A 20,753-nucleotide genomic window follows, 5' to 3' on the forward strand; every position below is an offset into this window, starting at 1 on the left:
TTGCTGTTGAAAAGATCAAGCAGATTTATTGTCTTTTCACGTGGGGGATGTGCATCTTGATGATGTTTTGTGTTTTGCGTGTAAAGGAAACATTCCACATGAAAACACAGGGAAAGAAAAGTGAGACACACTTCTCTCAGAGAAGCACAACCAGAGCCAAACCCAAACCATCATTTTCAAAACCCAGGCTTATCTATTCCATTACCCCAAAACAGGTTTGACAAACAAACCAGGAAAATAAGCACTCATCTCTCTCTCTCTCTGCATTGACTACATCCATAACAGCTGTTGTGCGTTTCTATCTTCAAATGCTTTGTTAAAAACGGACAAAAACAGAAGTTCATGTATTGAAAACTCTGCTTGTCTCCGTTTACTGTTTACCATGTCGCCATGTGCTCTGCTGAGATCACCAGTGTGACATTTTCAGGAGAAGGTCCAACTTTTTATTTACTGGTGAGAAAAAGCTATAAAATCAAGAAGCTTAGTTCAGAGCAGCTAGCGTAAACTACTGCATATTTCTTTTACCAGAGTAATGTTCAAGGCTTGGTCCTACTATAATCTATTATCTACGCAAATTGACAGGCCTGCAGGAAAAATACAATGGGAAGAGAATCACTCACAAGAAAATCTGCAAATTTCTCTTTCTCCCCCAAGGATGTGGTACATCTCTGCAACATGTTCAAGGTGGCAAAGGCCAGTTGAAAATGCATGAAAATGCTACAGAGCAGTGAAGTGGAGTCCCCCTCGTCGCCTTAAAGTAAAATCTTCTTCAGCCAGGATAAACAAATACATCTATATTATCACATCCACATCCAATCTGTTCATTTTCAGATTAAGCCAAGTGTATCAAAATTTGCTGTCAAAGAATAAGTATAATGAGAAAGTGTAGATACTGACAGGTAGAGTAAGGCTGCCACTGACATTTTACTCAAACCAGGAGTTTTGCAAAAACTGAGGGGGAAACAAATGTTGTCATGAAAACCTCCGACTGGGAAAGCCCCAACAGGGAGTCTTTGAGTTGGCCTGTTCACAAAAAATATTTGCATGGTTAGCTTGTGATAGACATAATGGCCGGCATTTGATTGAAAACCAAAATATTGTCTTAAAAATTGTTGTTCAATGGTAAAGTAATCACACTTTTCATCTTTTAAATATCTAAAAAGTGGTCACACACACAAAAAAAAAAAAAAAAAAAACAAAGAACTCTATAAGAGGCATGTCCTTTTTTTAATCAACCCAACCCAGGAGACAAAGTCAGTAGCTGCCTGCCCCATTTGCAGTCTCAAGGCCTCATAGTAAAGAACAATGGAATTCAAAAAGAAGTATTCATAAAAGACAAAAGGTGATATTTTCTTTCTTTATCAGTAGGATGTTCTTTAACATCACTGGTGCTGTCGAATACCAGCAGCAAAGCCTGCCTCTGTAAGAAAGAACATCTGACAGTACTTCAGATCATTCCTGTCCGGCAATTGGCATGCACGTTATACGGATAACAAAAAAACTTCATCAATTCCACTGCCTGTTCACTTGTGAAGGTAACTCATCAATTGTGACGGTCTTGAAATCATGATCCATTGACAACTTTATGTTTTACATTGGTAGTTCTGGTCAAACGGGTCAGATGAGACATTTGAAAGTAGGTGATTCTTTGAATCTTTGATTCCTTCAGGTGAAAGATGGCACTGGAACTGCTGAGCGAGAGGGACCCCGAGTCGCTATAGAAACAGCAACATGAAAACCATAGCCAGATTCTAATACCCAATCAGAAATTAGAGATTTATGGAAAAAAGATGAAAAATTAAGAAGAATCAATGGGCCCCTTTCTCTTGGCTCCGCCCTCATATGAGGCTGATGGGTAAGTGAGTCCAACGCACATGGGATGGCGTCTAAAGCAGGGGGCTGTGGGTGGAGCTGTCGGGGGGCATGAGGAAATCGTCCAGTGATTGGTCATTGGCTCCCTGCCCCCTGAGGTGCCCGTTCTGGTCAAAAACAGGAAGGTCCGTGGGCAGATCATCCATGAGTGCCAGGAGTGGTGACGGCGGTGCCATCTCCTCACGGTGGCTGTCCATGAACGGCACGGAGACGACCACGTCTGCCTTTGCGCTGCTGGTGCTGCTGCCTCCATCGCCGGCGCTGCTGCTGCTGCTGGTGTCCGCCTCGGCCTGGACCTGTCCCCGCGAACTGTTATGGCTGCTGCCACTGCTACTGCTGCGGGGGCACTGACTGTCCGGCTCCTTCAAGCTGGGATAGTGGCCGGACTCCGCCATGGCTTGGTGCACTCGGTCCCAGGCGTCGGGCGAGGACGGGGAAGCCTGGGCAGCCTGGCAGAGCAGCTGGGTGTGGTGGCGCAGCTGAGCGATGTCGCGCTCGGTGGCATTGCTCTGGCGTAGCAGCTCCTGCGGCTATGAGGCCGGACTCCGCCATGGCTTGGTGCACTCGGTCCCAGGCGTCGGGCGAGGACGGGGAAGCCTGGGCAGCCTGGCAGAGCAGCTGGGTGTGGTGGCGCAGCTGAGCGATGTCGCGCTCGGTGGCATTGCTCTGGCGTAGCAGCTCCTGCGTGCGCAGCGTGATGTCCAGCAGCCCCGACTGGCTCAGGATCTCCACCGTGTTGAGGAACCGGCGGTGGCGCCAGCCATGAGACGTGCCGTGCTGATTCGGGTTCTGATTCGGACGCTGCTGCTGCTGCTGCTGCTGCTGCTGCTGCTGCTGCTGCTGCTGGGTGATGATGGTGATTATGATGATGACCCCTGGAGGAGCGATGCGGAGGCGCGGCCAGCTCGCAGGACGAAGACAGGGAGGCCGTCTCCGTGCTGGACACCGAGGGCGAGCCCAGGCTGCCGGAGGTGGACGGGCTGGAGGGAGGGTGCGGGCTGCGCCGCACGTGGGGGGGGAGCTCGCGGGCCCTTCCAGGGACAGAGGAGGAGGAGGAGGAAGAGTGGGAATGGGATGAGTGGGATGAGTGGGAGTGAGAGCCATGGGAGTGGGCCCTGCCCTCCGGCTGCTTGTGGACGTGCTGCTTGGGCAGCTGGGAGGTGGTGGACACCTCCTCACGCTTCTCCTCCGTGCACACCCTCTTGCTCTGGCAGTGGTCCTCAGCTGTGCCACCAACACCCCCCATGCCGCTACTGCAGCTGCTATTGCTACTGCTTCCGCCACCACCACCACCACTACTGCTGCTGCCTGCCCCAGCATTAGTCTTGTCCGACTTCTTGCTGGGGTGGGGGGCAATGCGGGGGTAGGAGTTGAGGATGGGGAGATAGGTGGCTTTGCTCTTCTTGCTCCCGCTGTCGGCTCTCAGGGGCTGGAGCTTCGAGATGTGTATGGGGGCCTGAGAGGTCACCTCTGGCTGCTGCACGAGGAACACAGTTGGGCCCTGGACGTTGGTCCCTGCGCTGCCCCAGGGCAGAGGAGCCTGGAGGAGATGTTCCTGAGCCGCCTGTACTGGCTTAGGGTGGAGAGACAGAGACAGAGACAGAGACAAGGGGAGAGAGACAGAATTCACTCTTGCAGAGAAAAGGTGGACCTCTTTTGAATAGCCTGCAGAATGGACATTTCCAGCTTTTCAGGTAACAAGACATATGCAGGGACACTAACCAAATTACTGTATGTATCTCTTTTGTTATGTGAAGAAGTTGAGAAAAGGTCCATCCTACAATACATTTTTCAGTCATTGGTTTCTAACCCACTAGATGGTAAAACTAAAAGACTAGAAGATTAATTAACCATCAGGCCTACATCTTCAGGAAACACTGTAGAATGTATTCTCCCATGCACATAAGTTTGGAAATGCACGCAGCTACGCACTTTTCAGCGTACTTGTATTCTGTCTGTGATTTATATAGCTACCATGAAGGCAGTTATAGGTTTTGAGTGAAGCAACCTAAAAAATCTGGGCATTTCTGATGTAAACTACATGTCTCAGTGATTAGACGTCATCCACGTTCCATTAGGTGCAATCAGAATTTTTGCCTGTAGTTCTGGGTCTTCCCGGAAAAAATATTCCTACAGTATTACCTTGTTTTGTGAAATTCCGTGGATTCTGTCTAATTAATGTTGCCATAGCAAGGTCTTCTTTTCGAATGGTTTAACTCATTAATGTCATTAAAATGCCCTCATTTTTGTTGAAGGTGACTAACGGCAATCTTTAAACTACAATAGATGTTTAGTTTAGATCCTAATCTATATGTGGGCGAAATTTTTATATCTTTTGAATGACTACCACGGGAGCTATTCCCCCACAAAATTTGGTGTCATGGCCCGAAAATGTAAGCGCAGCCAACACAGCATAAGGTCAGACTATTTTGCTCATTCATATTTTCATCCTTTGGGTCACAGCTTTTTTTTTCAGTTTCAATGGGAAATGAAGGACAAAATAAGGACGTTTTGCAAGATTCAAATGGCCTGTGTTTTGTTATTACCAAACCTAAAGACTTTTTGGTTTTGTTTAAAAGCTCTATTCAACCTCTTTCTGTTTGTAATATTTGTTTAAGCATTTATACATTTTAAAGATTTTGTTCACATACCTATTTGAAAGGCTGTAGTGAGTGCCACTATAGGAAAACACCATATTGCATTTGAACTTGAAGTAGTAGGACTAGTTCATACAATGATAACATACAAATAACGTCACATATTTCAGTTTTTCTGGGTGTCACATAATATTTAATAAAACTGAAATCTAAATATAATTTTACCATTATATGGTTACATTGTAGCCTGGGTGAACCCAGTCTGGAAAGGGTCAGACCAACCTGCAGAGGAAATTCAAATGTGCTAACAGGTTCGCCTGGGTTACACTAGCACTACAGCAGCCACTAGTTTGATTGAATGTAAATAAAAAAAATGTTCATGAACCCAACAACCCTGGTTTCACCAGCCTCACTACCTCGTTTCACTTTGTGTGGAGAGTCTGGATACTCTGGGAAACATTGGGAAATGTCTCGTAATTGGCGTGGACTTTGCACTAACTTTGAAATCATTGGTCCAGCCTAATTGATCACGTTGATCACGGTTTCCTAACATTACTTCCTACTTCGCCTAACTTTTACAAACTGATAATAAACCGCATCGGCAGTCAGGAAACAATGCATTTACCTTTGCTGTATAAATATACACATTCTTACGACTGTAATTTTGGTGTTGTGTTGCTTCTACTGTTTACCTCGATTTTGAAAAACCAGTGTCATCCCCTTTTGTCACTGAATGACCCGCCATTCGGGAAACGTAAAGGCATTGAGAGGAGCCAGACTATTATGCCAGTGCAATGAAAATGAGCCCACCTTTATCCAGAAGTTAATCTGAGGGCATGACCAGAGCACGTAGGGAAAAATACACGCAATTTGAATATGTGCATTATGCTATGCTATGCATGTGACGAATAAAGAAACTTGAACTTGAACTTGAACTTGAATATGTGTAAGTGAAGGCACATAAAAAGGGACTTAAAAGCACAAATGAAAGAATACAACCCACAGCGTTTACAAAACACACAAATGAACATAGGTCTTTAGAAAGTGTATGTTCCTCAGCGTTCCTCGTTTTTAGAAAAGAATTTAGCCAGTACTTTAACTGAGACCAAAACAAATCTTAACTCTAAGATTCTACAATTTGATAAACATTTCACTCACCTGTTTGAGAACCACATTCTTGATTATGAAGATGGGTGCAAGCTCTGGGGTCCCCGACATCAGCATGGCATTCCCTTGATGAGAACCCTGGTGACTGCCCCTGGCTTTGAGCTGCCTAATGGCGTTGTGTTGGTCCTCGTCTGTCTGCAAGGAATCCGAGCCAGTGTCTGACAAACAGAAACAAAGACACAAGATAACGAGACGGGCAGAATGAAGGACGAGTGAAAAACAATAAGATAGGAGAGACAGGGGGGTTCAATGAGGGAAGAGTTGATAGAGAGATTGAGAGGAGGGGGTGGGGCTATCAACGTCTGATAAGAGAGAAACAAAAAAAGATGTAGATGATTTACAAAGGGCCTTTTTCTTAACTCAGGGTATATACAGAAATTCTTAAGTTGAATTTAATACCTTTTAATACCTTTTTAATACCTTCACCATATTGTTTAATACCAACACGACTTCGAGCTGCAACTAGCGGCAACCTTTCGAAATTCAGTGTTGGGGCTAATTAATAATATAATTAATTACTGTCATTTTTGTTACTTAACTTTCTGAATAAGACAGTGTAGCAATGCTTACAATTCAAATCAAGTATCTATAATTACAGTTACTGGATACTTTGTTCCTTTTTTGCTTCAATAAAAACACTGACCTATACACAATTATTTGTTATTTAATCCTAACCCAAGATAAAAAAGTTATTTCATTGTTATGTGTAGGAAGACCACACACCACTTCTCCAGCACTACACTCTTTCTTTCACTATCATTCTCTCTCAATCAAGACAAAATGACAAATGAAAATCAGAAAAGGTACACTGGACTTTCTTCTAAAAAGGCCCACGACCATACGCAGTACACACACACACACACCCTTGCTGTCTCATATAATTTGCCAGTGAAGGTATCACATTCAAAATAGGCGGTCACATTTTACAAAAATACTAATTATTAATTGGGTGCTGCTGGAGAATGTGGGCCCCATGTGATAAAATACTTTTGGGCCTGCATGCTCCCTGTGACGAAAGTTTTGAAAAATAACCCCTTAAATGGTGACTTTGGGGAATTTTGTGGAAACTAATTGACAAATTGACTTAAAATATATTATATTATAATATGTTGATAGCTTATTACAATACAGCCTATACAAACCTACACAGGTTCTTATATTCAACTAATTTTAAGCAAGTCTATTGGGACTTTGATCTCATCACATACTACATGAAGGGAGTAACCCTATAGCTCCTGAGCAAGCTTTGAATAATGTAAAGGTAACACCTGTTAAAGGGACACCAGGCAACATTTTCATGTTAATTACTCATCTTCTTAAGTTGGTATATGGTTAAATGACTCATTACGGGGCGAATGAAGGCTCTCTCGCCCGCCCCTACTGCCTGTAGGAAGAATATCCCACTTGCAAGTTCAGTGTATCCTACCCGCTGACCTTCAGTCTCACAAAGTCTCAGACATCGCGAGAAGCAGGATCAGTTTTCATCCTGCATCCCCACCACAGAGGCAGGCTAACAAAACGCTAGCGATTGTTGCAAACGTGTGTATAATGGCAGAGCCGGCGAATAAGCAGTGAAAACCCTTGACTGAAGATGCAAAGAAAAGGAAAAGAGCTTCAGACCGAGCGAGGGCTTGCACACGTATCGACACATACAGACGGTAGGGGGAGCTTCGTAGAGAAAAAGCATTAGGCTTGCCTGGTATCCCTTTAAACTAACCTTAACATGACATTTACTGAGGGTAGAAAATGTTAAATCTTATAGCCTAAACCTTATCCCATAGCCTAAACAAAGCAACACTGTCAGGCCTATATTTAACCTCTATTCTGTAGTCAAGGCAGGGGTAGCTCATTGCAAATAACCCCTTATAACATGTGCATATGTTTACATGTTATATTCTTGTTTTTTTCCCTTTCATTTAATTATATATTTGTTTGAATGAAACGGCCTTCTGCCTTTATGGGGACTTTTAATTTGATATTTGGGTTCTAAGTGGCGAATTTAGGAGCAACTCCTAAAAATAATGGGTGTGTCACTCCTAACTTTAGGACTCCTAATTTTTTTCACTAAAGGTAATTCACGAAGCATTTTAGACCTAAAAGTAGCACCTAAGTCTGGGACAGCCTAAAAGAAGTCGAGAGGACTCCTAACTAAGACCTATTCACAAACAGCTTTTTGTGGCATTTCACGTTGTGATGTTTTGAAATGGATATGCTAACAGGAGCTTCCAATCAAGTGAGGAACAATTTTGCATTGTAGGCATAAAAGGGATGCTATAACGCCACCAACAACAACCAAAACTACTCATTGTCAACATGTAAATTAAATGTAACGTTTCATTGTGAATCAAATTAAAATGTTCTCCTCTTTGCAAACGTAGCATATGGTGACAGATTAATTTAATAATGTTGCAAAGATAGCCTAGCCTACTGCATCAATCCGTAGGCCTATGTTTTATTAGGCTACTAGGCTATTTGTTTTGCCTTACTCTTTATTCATTTAGGCTAGGCCTTTTTATTCAGTTATTCATCATCTTCCGTCCTTCGCACTACTTGTGTAGCGCACGCATTCTCAGACCTGTCACCTGTCACTCATCATCGTAAGGGAGGTGTTTGGAATCATTCCCGCGTTACAATCATCAGCCAATCAAGGTGGTCACTTCAGTCAAGCTCGTGCATGAGTAATGACGTCATCCATAGCAACGAAGACTCACTCTTAGTTTAGGAGTTGTCATTTTTCCTTACTAAGAGTAGGTCTGAAAGGCTTTGTGAATAACTTTTAAGAGAAAACTCCTAGCTAAAATCTTTTAGTGCGATTTAGGTTTGTGAATACGGTCCTAGAGCGGTAGAAAAACGGCTCTGGTAGACTCCATATGTGACCTGACGGCATTCACTCCCATCCAAGGGCATTTTTTGTCTTTTTACAGACGTGGTAATAAGCCTCTTGGCTGTTGCCAACTAGCCTAAGCCAGTCTTGAATCTCGAGTCCTCTAACCAAATGTCCGAAAAAGAAAAAAAAATTCCCATGACATCGTCAATGGTAGCGAACTTTTGGCAACAAGTTTAGGCAGTAAGCCAGCCGTATATCCAGTTTGTACGACGGAGTATTAGGGCCACACATGAAGAGAAAAAATTTTTTTTTTGCCATGGCGAGATTAAACTCGACATTTCGAGAATAAAGTTGAAATTTAATGTCGACTTTAATCTCGACGTGTCGACTTTAAAGTCGACATGCTGACATTAAACTCGCAATAGGCCCTACTGTTTAAACATAGCCTACACAGTTTAAGCTATGTAGCCTACACTAATACACAATATATTACATGAAAAATGGGCTTCAAATAGGTGTTATTTCAGATAGATTGCAGATATTCAAATAGTTAACAGACAAGACGCAATCTATCATTGCCGTCATCGTGAAGTGCTGTCTCGCGGTTATGGAAATACTATGCCGTTTAGGCTATAGCTAGAAAAATATATGTATCCAATGATATAATGTTTCTATACAAAATGTTATTTCACTCTGTTTTACGTGGTTAAGGCTACTGCACATCCAAATAACTGCCCTTCATGACCCACGGGCGTCACTCTCCATAGGATAACATGGCAAAACTAATTTTTCTAAAACTGCTTTTCCATGTCTCACCTGCAATACGTAGCCTATAGGAGGCTAGAAACACAGGTATAGCCTAAGCATATATACTATTTTAATCCCGTGAGAGAATATGTGTGCATGCACTTTATTTATGCACTTTGTGTGCATATGTGTGCAAGTAGGCTACTAGCCTACATGGGGTGGTCGGGAGGACAGCTTCATTCGTCCCTCCATAGACATTCAGCAATGGGCTGTTTTGCATCCATTACAAACAAGCAACGTGAAAGTCTAGGATTGGGAGAGCCTAGTATGCCTCTAGTGCATAAGCATGAAGTTGAACATTTAGATGCAACAACTAAATGTTTAGAACAACACTTTAATAATAGGCCTACAATAAATAAATAAACCGCTATGACGCTTTTAGGCTACTTTTTGACCATCGCATTTATCGCCTGTAACTCCGTGATAAGGACCTAACAGCAAAGTATTTGGCTGAGCAACGTAGGTTAATATGTTATATGTTTTGTCCACATGATATAGGCCTATGTCTAATCATTGTTGCACTTTCGAACACTCTGAATCATTGTTGCACTTGTTGCATTCGTCCTCCCTTTCAATCGTCCCGAAATTAGTTCTCTCTCCAAACTAACTTTATTCTCAAAATGTTGAGTTTAATGTCGACACGTCGAGATTAAAGTCGACATGATATTTCAACTTTATTCTCGAATGTTGAGTTTAATGTCGACATGGTGACATTAAAGTCGATACGTCAAAGATTAAAGTCGATATTACATTTCAACTTTATTCTCGAAATGTCGAGTTTAATGTTGACATGGCGACTTTAAAGTCGACATGTCGAGTTTAATCTCGTCATGGCAAAAATATTTTTTTCCTTCATGTGTGGCCCTAATACTCCGTCGTAAGTTTGAGCATAGAGTTTGAGGGGGCGCTAAAAGTTTTTAACGCGAACGCACACTGACATATCGCTCAGGTCCTACTCGCACATATAATTAGTATAATATAAATAAATAAATTCACGTGAATTTTAGGAGATAGGCCTTCACTTAACACAAATGGAAAACATCATAGTTAGTGGTTCGAAAATGTAATACCTCATCAAATGACGTTTATTACTTTTTAATACTTTTAAATGGCCTTAAATTTGGCTAATTTCATTTACTACCTTTTAATACTTTTTACAACCCCGCTGACACCCTGTAACTTTCATAATTTTTGTTCAGGTTAAATTCCTCAGAAAAATCTCAGATTATCAATGGGTTATTAATGATGATTGATGTTGAACAGAATATTTTCCAAGAAGAACATTTGACAGAACAATTTTCAGTCGTAGAAATCCACTTTGATTTTTAGGTGACGATAGTTAAGAGTGGCCAAAGTACCCAAGTAGAGCTCTGTAAAGCGCGTCCACCTCGACAAGCCAAAGAACCCATAATAAATCTAGACTGCTTCCTCCTCTTATAGCGTGTGTGTCTTCTTGATCTTCAACATGAGGTCTGTATTCATGATGGCTCATAAATGTCTTGAATAACTTGCACTTGATACAGGGTGTAAAAGCCAGAGGCCTGATCAAGAAGTCAGTCTGTGGGAGATTGCTTACAGGCTGCTCGCATGTGCATATTTCAGGAATCAATGGCATGTATCCATTCACATGGAGGTACCGGGGATGACTGAGTGTCAACGTCACAGTAGCAGATGGCATGTTTATATGTATGCGGCGTGTGTTTTTTTGTGTGTGTGCATGTGTGATGGAGAAGGAGTGACAATGTGATTTCACACAGGAAACGGGTAGGTCTAGTGTGAGAAGGTGCCCGATCTCAGCCGCTTACCTGAGTAGCCCGAGTCCTTCTCGGAGCTGCATCGCGAGCCACGCCCGTTGGCCTCCTGCTCTGCCTGGGCCTTGGCGGCGCGGGTGGCCAACAGCGTGGCACTGTTGCTCTTGTTTTTGGCATTTTTGCTGGCCATGCGCGGCGCCCTCTCCCCTTGCTCCTTGGGCATCCTGGGCCCTGGAAGAGGCACACAACAACAGGGCAGATTAAAGAGCTCCGACCATCTACCTTATGCCCACGTACACCCACGACACACATGCAATGATATATGCTGTGAGTTTAAACAGAAATGCGTTAAAAAAGGAGGAGGATGCATGGATGGAGGCATCATATCTGACTGTTGAAAGTCATAGAAAGATGTAGAAAGTTACATAAGAGGAGATGGAGAATAAAGAAAGACGAGGGGAAAGAGGTGCCATGAGAAAAACAAAAATAACACCATTAAACACACACACACACACACAATATGGCAAATCTTATTAGCTCCACAGGACAAACAATAGATGGCTATACAAACAAATAAAATAACATCTGGCCAGTTCATACAGAATCATTTATATTTTTAATCATTTCAATAACCTAGACCCCAATTTGAAACCCTTCCTGCACATACACTGCAACTTTCAGCTCCTCTAGTCAAAACCACATTTTAGGTTTAATATGGAGAATCTGTTTATTAATGCCATCAAAAAGAACACTCTAGGATGTATGTGAAGTATTACTAACAGATGATTTCCCTCACTGGCCTCACAGACTTGCGAACTGAAAAAAAGCCTGTCAGTAGGTCTAGTCACTTTTTAAACCATCAAAGCACACAGTGATGAGGTTTTACCATGAAGTGAAATTAGATTTTTAACATTTGTAGGCCTACAATAAATTGGCCTTCAACAACCAAGTTCATTGATTTGATAATCAGTCACTGATGAGAAGTTCACTACAGTTCGACCATACACGTGTTGTTTTAAAAGTATTTCTCACTCCTAGTCTACACCTTGTGTTTGCGCTCAGTCCCACACGATGTACCCCGCCCTCTCCGAGTGTTATGTAATAGCCTACAACTTGACTAGAGTTCCTACACTGCACAGTCTATAGGGCCTACTTACTCTTTTCTTAGTAGTAAACAAGACACCATTTTGGCCACCACACACTTTATGACATTTAGGCAGACCGATGGAATGAAATAGAAATAGAAGAAACGCGGTTGTTTGCAGCCAACCCCTCAAGTGAAAGCGACAGCGGCGCGGAGCGCGCGCGCGTGTCCATATTCAGACTGGATTATTTACCCGATACCTAACTTGCACACAGTTGAAAGAACAGAACCCTAGGGAAATTGTCACAGTCATATAATTATAGCCAACTTACCTTTAAAAGGGGAAACAACTCACTTTGCACCCAAGTATCTTGCTATAGTGTCATCCGCTCGAGCCCTAAGCAACACCTTGCTAGCTCCCTCTTCTGCTTAATTTCTTATGCCGTATCATCTCGTTGACACTGACGACGGGCCAGGTCTACCTAGCCTCTTCATCGAATTGATACCTGTAGCGATTATCTACCAAAGAAGCAAGTTAACGGTTTGCTCGTGTGTGTTCAACTATCGGGTGGGCAAGCCACCTGAATCAAGCCCCGCCTCTTTCACATCCCCTAGAACTGATTGACATCTTCCCTTCCCGATAATGACGAGAGAATTCATTCCAATAGCAGCCCAAAACCAAGTGACGCAGACAGTCGGCAGCTCGACCAATCCTGCGAGAAGGCACGTGTAGGGGAGGGACAAGACATCCGCGACTCGCAGCCACAGACAGCTGGGACGATTCATAAGCAATAGGTGGGGCAGTCGACAACAGCGACTGTGTAAGATTTTGATTTGTTTAACCAGATTTGATCGCACATGTTGAGCGTTTCGTTTAGGCTAAGCTTGTCCATTCACAATGAAGGCCTACCCGTCCCGACGAGTTAAATAGCCTACATGAGTCAACGGATAGCCTGGTTTGTTAGACATCCAATTATCTAACTAGGTGTTTTACTAGGCTAGTTGAGCCTGGGTACACAAAGAGGTAGGCTATAAAGTATAACCTATTCTGCTGAAAAACCCAGGTATGAATGTAAACATCCATGAAGCGCACAATCAGGGTAGGCTAGCCTACCGCTCTTTTTAGGACAAGTCGTTTTGGACAAAAAGCCATTTTGGAAATAGCCATTTTCACAGGTCATGGACAAACTACTAGATTAGTCTATCTGAGGTGAAGACACGCAAATGAGTGGTCAATAAATGTGAAGCCCGTTGAAAGCGTGCGCCAAAAAAAAAAAAAAACACACAGCGACAGGGATGGGGAACAAACGCCCAAGCCTGTTACGACCATGGGCTGTCTTCACCGACACACGCGCCTTGAAAATGTGCGGTCATTCGGCCGTCAGCTGGTCTACAACTCTGCCACGTGGTTCTCGCAGGGGAAAATGACGCATTAAGTGCAAGGCCACCAATCCGCTGCTCGGGTGTGCATCGACATGTGAGCGCACTTCGTCTGGGGCGGTGCTAAGAGAACAAGCGCACATGTAGGGGCCGTGTACGCGCACACAGACACACACTTCTGAAACCTCCTATCGGGCAATGTTTTTAGACGTCAGGGATTTAAAAATAAATAAGCCCCCACACGCCAGGCCATAGACATAATGCCAGGCAACACATTTTCCGTGTCTGCATAACCCCGCCCACTCAGAGTAGTAAACTCATGCACACGAGGCATACACTGGCATAGTCATGTGAGACGATAGATATTTCAGGAGGACAGAAAGAGCTCGTTTACATCCAAGAACATAGGCTACAAATCACATGTAAATATTCAGAAGCAGCAGGTATATTTATTTTTTCACATTAAAAAAAAACATTCAGTAGACTACAAACAAGTACATTTTTAAATTGCAGAAATTAAGTCACCCTTTTTCACATTGGTTGGGCAGAACCAGACAAGACACTGCAACACTTAAAACTAGACATTTTAAATACCTAAAATACAGTGCACTGACAAGTATAGGCTCCTCGTTATATTCCAACATCCCACAACATGTGTAAGGGATGACAGAGTACAGAACGATTTAGCAAAAGATGACTGAAGCAAAGCATTCCTGCAAACAAGTCCGCAGGAGGGCCTTCCAACCCTTACAGGCAACAGTTGTTGTAAAGATCCCTAGTTCGGCAGACCAGGCACCTTGAGGAGACAGGGGGCAGTCATCAAGGCCATGTGCTTGCTGACATGCAATGTTTCTTTGGTGGAAAACTTGAGGAAGGAGGCACGGGTGTTTCCAATGGGTGCTCTGGCGGCAGCTTGGGCAAGAATCCTCATAATCGCCAGGAGAGTAGCCTCACTGCATGACAGCGTAGACCAGAGACAAGAAAAATATACAAAAAACATTAACCTCCAAGTCTGCTACTGTAGTAACATTGCAAAAAAGCATACGAGGCAATGTCGTCATTAAATGCCAATGCAAGAAACTCAAATGACCAAATTATTATAAGCACTCGAAATATCAAATTGTGTACTGGTATTGTGATTCTTTGCGGGTCAATTTTGCACAAATAAATAACATCTGTATCCTGATTGAATAGCACATATATTTAAATATTACACTGCTGGAAGCAGAGACGGGGGAAGCACAACAGAAACAAGTACAGTACTGACTACAAATAGAAAGGCAGGGATCAAGGTCACTATACAAATTCAAACCACCAAAAAAAAAAAAAAAAAAAAAAAAAAAAAATTCCACAATGTTTCACATAGATCTGTCTCTTGCAGTCACGGAGTACTGTCGATATGAGCGTAGAAATCTAATTTCTATTCAGCGACCTCATGCCTTGTCAAAACAATGCACATTACTTGCCACAGGTGTCTATAGTGTTCAACTCAATATCAGACATTTCCATTAAAAGATGCGTTCATGCATCAACCACTAACCATAGCAAAATGTCAGAAAAATCAATAAATTCTACAACCCCATATCAATAATGTTGGGACATTGTGCAAAATACAAATAAAAACAGAATGGTGATAATCTGCAAATCTCGTGAACTCATATTTACCTGCAAAAAGAACACAGACAACATATCAAATGTCATATCATTTTCAACTATTTCATGGAAAATATGTGACCTGATCTGGCAAAATGAGTTACAGTGACCCAAAATTCAAAATTGAGATTTTAGCATCAATGGACACAGTAAGTTTTAAAACTACATCCTAATCCAAGTCATATTGGGAATCGTCAAAATACAGCATTGAATTATAGCCTCCCACCATCTTTATTGTAAAACTGAGAAAAATCACATTTGAAGTTACAGGTTACAGGCAGGTACAGGTAGGATTTGCCCACTTTAATTTTAGGGGATATTTGGGATATTTTCTGGTATTTGGAGAGTTAATCATCTATAGTACATAATATCATTAAAATATTCAGAGAATCCAGAGAATGTTTTACAAACAAGGGACAGAGCTGAAAAACAACACTGGATAGCCGTTGGGTCTTTTGCCTCAGATGGCACTGCATTAAAACCAGACCCATTTCTGTAATGAAAATCATTGTATGGGCTCAGGTAAACCTCTGAATCATTGTCTATGAGCAGAGTGGGAACATACCTCAAAGTCTGAGTCAGTGAGTGTGGGCATTGGAATTGGAATCAGTGCAGCTGAATAGGGCTCAATTTCAAAAGTGAGCTCCTGCTTGCTCACCTGCCCACGAAGATGCTGGAGCTGATGCACCAGGCCGTCTCGCCCTCAGGGGTGGGCGGTTCCTGCAGCACACAGCGTGCCAGCTGGAGGGCGGCACCAGCCAGGTGGATGGGCTGGTACACCACACACTGGGCCTTCAGCAGGGACAGCTCCAACAGGTATCTGGCCATCCACACCATCTGAGGAAAAGTGAAGCAGGCCATAGACCTCTGAAGTTCGCTTACAAATAGGACCCAACGCCAAAACCAGATCTCCTTTTATGGGCAAATATGGTAGGGTGATCATGGGCAAAGATGGCAACTTTGGGTCCTTTTTGCAGGCAAAATTCAGAGGTCTTTGAGGAAGGGGTCTAAATGACCAGTCGATTCTGATCCTTTACTTTGCTGCCTTGTTCTTCAGGACTAGAGATGTAAAGTAGAAATACTTAAGTACGAATGAGGAGTATCTGTACTTTAGTTTTTATTTTTCTTCACTACATTTTAAAAATTAAATGTATACTTTCACTCAACTACATTTTCATTAGCAGCATTAAGTAGAAAGTAGGCTAAAATAACATGCAACTGATAACAAAAGCCAGTTTCCATTCAGCGTGTTCGATATTTACAACCGCAAAATTTGATTTTCTGACCCGAGGTCACCACAAGACACAGCAATGAATAAAGACATAGTGACAGAGTTAAGGCCTATCAGCTAAGACAGAGCACACCAAGGCCTACGTAGGCTGTTGTAAGGAGCTGAAGTAAATAAAAATTCTAACTGCAGGCTTTTCTTTAATAGCACTTTTGTTTAGGCTTTAAAGGTGTGTGATGTAGATGGTAGATGCCTTTCTTACATGTTGGATAAATTTAATTATAAGCCTATAGACCCTTTCAACAACAACAACAAAAACAATGCTTGAACGTTCTATTTGGGCCCCAATCTACTTCCTCTGCATTAAGATAACATATGGAATGTTAAAACGGCAGTCTTGTGGGGCCAACTATGATGCTGATAATGGAACTCTTGAAAGGGTCTATATAAAAGGAAGCAGAAGACAAAATGTGGTAGCTATATCTTTGTTCAGGCTTCAAATACATTGTGTATGAACTGTAAGCACCAAGTTTTAAGGTGCTGCATGAACTTAAGTCTATCCAAAGTTCTGAGCTTTTGTTTCCATTAAAATAAAGGGAAGGGGATGTGGTCACCCACCGGTCCTCAAAAGCTTTTACTAGTACATCTACTTTTAGTACTTAAATATGTTTTATAATGGGCTACTTGTCATATTTAAGTAAGTCTTAAAGTATATATTATTTACAGTACTTAAGTGGTATGCTTATAGATTGCTTTTACTTAAGTCACTTTCTGATCAAATATCTATACTACTCAAGTGTGGGTTTTGGATACTTTATACAACTCCGTTCAGAACACCACAGTCTAATCTGAGCTGGTCATAGTTTCATGTAGACGCAGCAGTAGAAATACACATGGACCTCTACCACTTACATGGCCGTGGATGAGCCAAGCACTTTAGTTGGACATTCAACAGGTGCATTGATGGAACAATATGGAAAATCGACTTGTGTGTCACAATGCATGCATCCATTTTTTAAAAGGATCCTGATACCCTGAAATTAAAAATGTTACGCTACACCATTTTATTAATATAATATAAAAGAATATATTTGGGGTTCTTGCATTTATTCACAGAGGACCATGAAAAGTGACACAAGAAGAGAGATGAGGTATGTATGTAATATGAATGCTGCAGCCAGTTGAGCCACAGCTACCCAAGAATGGTGTTTTAATAAGAAATTTTGCTGTTGGACAATGGTATGAATTCATACCTGGTCACTACATCGGGCAATGGACGTAGAGAGAAGCAGGAAGTGCAGGGGTGGGATGTAGGAGAGCTCAAACTTCAGGCCACAGAGAACTCGCCGCTCCATTCTGAGCAGCTGGTGTGGGGTGTAGGTGTTTTCCATCAGATGACACAGCTCCGACACCTGGGGTGGGAGAGTAGACTGTGTTGAATATTATGATTAGCCTACCTCAGAAACTGTTTCTTGGCAGAATAGCTGGGCTGGCACGATGTCTTTAAATAACAAAAATGAAAACCAACCACATCTGCAAAGTCTGAACCAGCAGGCCTACCTCTGGAAGTAAACACTCCTCCTTCTTGCCTGCAAGGAAGAGACAGACCACACCCAGGAGTTGCAAGTTGGAGATGGACACATTAAGCAGGCGGACCGCTCGGTTTAGCAGATACACGGTCAGGTACAGAGTCTCCTCAGAGAAGTGCAGAACCTCCTGAGAGGTGGGGCACAAAATAATAAAATGTTTCAAAGCTTTCTTCACCATCAACTCATTCCATCTTAATTTTTGGCAGTTTTATCTGACATGTCATCAGAAAATACAAAGTAGGATGCTAACAAAAACATACATTACTTTGAAAAATGTTAATCAAACATTGACCCCAGTCACTTACATGGACCTGGATGAGCCAATCAATCAAGATCGCCAGCGTCTTCTCAGAGTAGGCCCCAGGTAGCTCTGCACTAGCAAACGGGTGCTGTATCTGACTCCTCTGAAGTAGAGTGAGTGAGAACATGTTACAAGAGCGTGCGCGCACAGACACAGGTGTAATGTGTAATCCGAAGAATGGCCGTTTTAAGTGCATTAACAATGCACAAACACCACGTGTCCAAAAAGGTCAACTTCGGCGTTTTAAAATTATCATAAAGTTTCCCACCATCATGTTTGTAAAAATATCCCAGGCGTACGTCCGGTCATAGATGAGCCCTAGCCTGCTCATGGCCAGCTCCATCTCATGTCGCAGGAGGCCCGGAACCAGCATGTGCTGAAGCCCCGAAATACGCCACAACAGGGGCTCCTCGCCGCAATCTGCACAGTCAATTCAGGGAATACGTTACAGTAGAACGGCCTCAAGAGGTTAAGATCACGGACATAGAGTCTCAACGTTAAAACATGGGGGGCGCGGGGGTAGGAGCCGTTTTACCTGAACTTCTTGGGGCAATCGGTATAGAGTAGTCCATAAAGCCATCTCCTGCGGGGATATGCAACCCATGTACCTGAAATAGAAACGATTGAAATAGATTTCAATTTGGAGAGGTCTACAAAATATTCACTTGGCAAAAGAAACAACGCATAAGCTACCCATCTATGGTCCTGGTCTGGATTCAGAAAAGTTCCCATTGAAGTAAATTCCTCCACTTGAGCCCGACGCTCTTTCGGTGGACAAGCGTTAGCCCAAGTCCTCAAAGGAACACGCTTGTCCTCAGCCTGTGTGGGGTGGGGGGGGCACCTTAACCATCAAACAATCACTTTTCCAGCAAGAAAACACATCAGTGTGCGGCATCATAATATAGATAAAAATAAAAAGATGCCAAATTTAAGAGTCAACTCAGATCTACCGTGACATTATAAAACGCAGACTACAAACACACTGTAAAGCAATGCGTTAAGCAATCAAGCCTTTTCTTATCTCAATTAATTACTAAGATATGCAAGATGACTAACCTTTTTGTGTAGGTCCAACAGAGGCCTGGAATCGCAGAATCCGGTTTGAGCCATGACTGCAACCGGAGAAAGCGAACTCACCTGAACAGCCCTGCAGCTACCTAAATTCCATTACAGCGTTGGTTAGTTAGACATTTTAAAAGCTCAGAAAAGTTGGCTGATTTCCCCTAATTGATTAATTGAGGGGCGGAGACCAAATTGACTGGTAGGCTACAGCTTCTGACAGGAACCACACTAATATGTTTACTTGGACTAGAAACTGCTGCGAAATAGTGCTGTTTATAAACACTGACATCACACCAGAATGAAGAAACAGAGACTTCTTTTGTCAAGTAAAGAGTTTACTAACATAATAACAAATATTACAAGCTATATATATTGTAGCAAATAACACCTGTTACAATTGCAATTCGCAACAGATGTCTAAAAACTAAAATCCTTTTCAGGCGAGATCTCTCCAATTCCCGAATTTTGATTAAAGCACAATACATACACCAGCACTGAGATGTGACATTCGTGATTGTTTATCACATTCAAATGAGGAGCATAACACTACGCTGCGAAATTATTTTTTTAAAGCTGCCGTGGTTGTCCTTCCTTGAAGGTGTGATAAAACGTGAGTTGGAAGGCTATACAGATTCAGCTGCCTTTCTGTTTAAAAAGGAAAAGGGGTTATCGTTTGATGTGTTCAAAGTATTATGGAAAGACAGCAATGGTCCAAACAATGCACTGTATATACAATGATGCGCATTTGGGATGGGTGCTTGACTTTGGTGTGGGCCAGTGACTTTGCACTTAGCAGCGTGCAGGTTGTATCCAACACTCCTAAGTATGTAGCGGCATCTAGTGGCTAACTAAAGGCATTGTGGAGAAAAACAGGTCCTTAAAAACAATACTTAAACGCCCAATGCCTGTGACCATCTGTAGAATCTGACAACATAACAATTGACATAATAATGTAAGCGTTGCTGAAGAAGCTATTTCTTCCAGTAAATCACCTCAAAGCTGGATGAAGTTCTGAGGGGATACTCATAAGAGACAAAGCTGGGCCTGTGCTTGAGCAGATCCAAGATTAGACCTACAAATAAACCTCCACCCAACTAGTCCACAAACAAGCACAACTGCACGCGCACACACACACACACACACACACACACACAAATTATGACTGAAATGAAACAAAAAGACAATGGAGGAAATACATTTTTTCACTATTTTAATATATATATATATTTTATATATATATTTATATATTTTAACAAGACATTTGAGGGAGCGGGTGAACAAAACGATGAGCAAAACAAAATCAGATCAAAATAAAATAATCGAAACAGAAAAAAAAAATCAGTTTATGATGTTCCCTGAATGAAACATCTTGTTGGAAAAAGGCAAAACCATTTTTTTTAAACACATCACACTACCTAACAGTGTGTAGAAACTG

At 42.3% G+C, this 20,753-nt stretch overlaps 2 protein-coding genes across 3 annotated transcripts; both read right to left on the reverse strand.

The window, feature by feature from the left end:
* On the reverse strand, window positions 1-12,883 carry si:ch211-132b12.7 (uncharacterized protein LOC564531 homolog). Of its 2 annotated transcripts, XM_048264380.1 has the most exons (6): window positions 12,438-12,883; window positions 11,076-11,252; window positions 5,628-5,794; window positions 2,771-3,445; window positions 2,479-2,700; window positions 1-2,321 (listed from the first exon to the last, which is right to left on the reverse strand). In XM_048264380.1, exons 2-6 carry the CDS (start codon window positions 11,242-11,244, stop codon window positions 1,887-1,889), a joined length of 1,668 nt encoding a protein of 555 aa, XP_048120337.1. In that variant the 5' UTR covers window positions 11,245-11,252; window positions 12,438-12,883; the 3' UTR covers window positions 1-1,886. The 2 variants fall into 2 exon arrangements, with proteins under 2 accessions (XP_048120337.1, XP_048120336.1); XM_048264379.1 differs by having other exon boundaries at window positions 2,084-2,396; window positions 2,554-3,445.
* Window positions 12,884-13,906: 1,023 nt separating this feature from the next.
* On the reverse strand, window positions 13,907-20,709 carry LOC125308116 (cyclin P). Its single transcript, XM_048264388.1, has 9 exons — window positions 19,313-20,709; window positions 18,950-19,075; window positions 18,792-18,864; window positions 18,525-18,676; window positions 18,261-18,359; window positions 17,927-18,082; window positions 17,620-17,778; window positions 15,797-15,975; window positions 13,907-14,438 (listed from the first exon to the last, which is right to left on the reverse strand). Exons 1-9 carry the CDS (start codon window positions 19,364-19,366, stop codon window positions 14,261-14,263), a joined length of 1,176 nt encoding a protein of 391 aa, XP_048120345.1. The 5' UTR covers window positions 19,367-20,709; the 3' UTR covers window positions 13,907-14,260.
* Between the last annotated feature and the right edge of the window lie 44 nt (window positions 20,710-20,753).

Source organism: Alosa alosa, chromosome 15 (genome assembly GCF_017589495.1).
Source record: "Alosa alosa isolate M-15738 ecotype Scorff River chromosome 15, AALO_Geno_1.1, whole genome shotgun sequence".
Taxonomy (NCBI): Eukaryota; Metazoa; Chordata; class Actinopteri; order Clupeiformes; family Clupeidae; genus Alosa; species Alosa alosa.

Excerpts from the sequence above, each read along its gene's own strand:
- si:ch211-132b12.7 (XM_048264380.1), bottom strand. The coding sequence starts at position 11,244 with ATGCCCAAGGAGCAAGGGGAGAGGGCGCCGCGCATGGCCAGCAAAAAT. Across the intron at positions 2,701-2,770 it reads CTTCGTCCTGCGAGCTGGCC|CAGCAGCAGCAGCAGCAGCA; the intron begins GCGCCTCCGCAT and ends CAGCAGCAGCAG. Across the intron at positions 2,322-2,478 it reads ACACCCAGCTGCTCTGCCAG|GCTGCCCAGGCTTCCCCGTC; the intron begins GCTGCCCAGGCT and ends CTGCTCTGCCAG.
- LOC125308116 (XM_048264388.1), bottom strand. The coding sequence starts at position 19,366 with ATGGCTCAAACCGGATTCTGCGATTCCAGGCCTCTGTTGGACCTACAC. Across the intron at positions 18,865-18,949 it reads CAGACCAGGACCATAGATGG|GTACATGGGTTGCATATCCC; the intron begins GTAGCTTATGCG and ends TTTCTATTTCAG. Across the intron at positions 18,677-18,791 it reads GATTGCCCCAAGAAGTTCAG|ATTGCGGCGAGGAGCCCCTG; the intron begins GTAAAACGGCTC and ends TTGACTGTGCAG.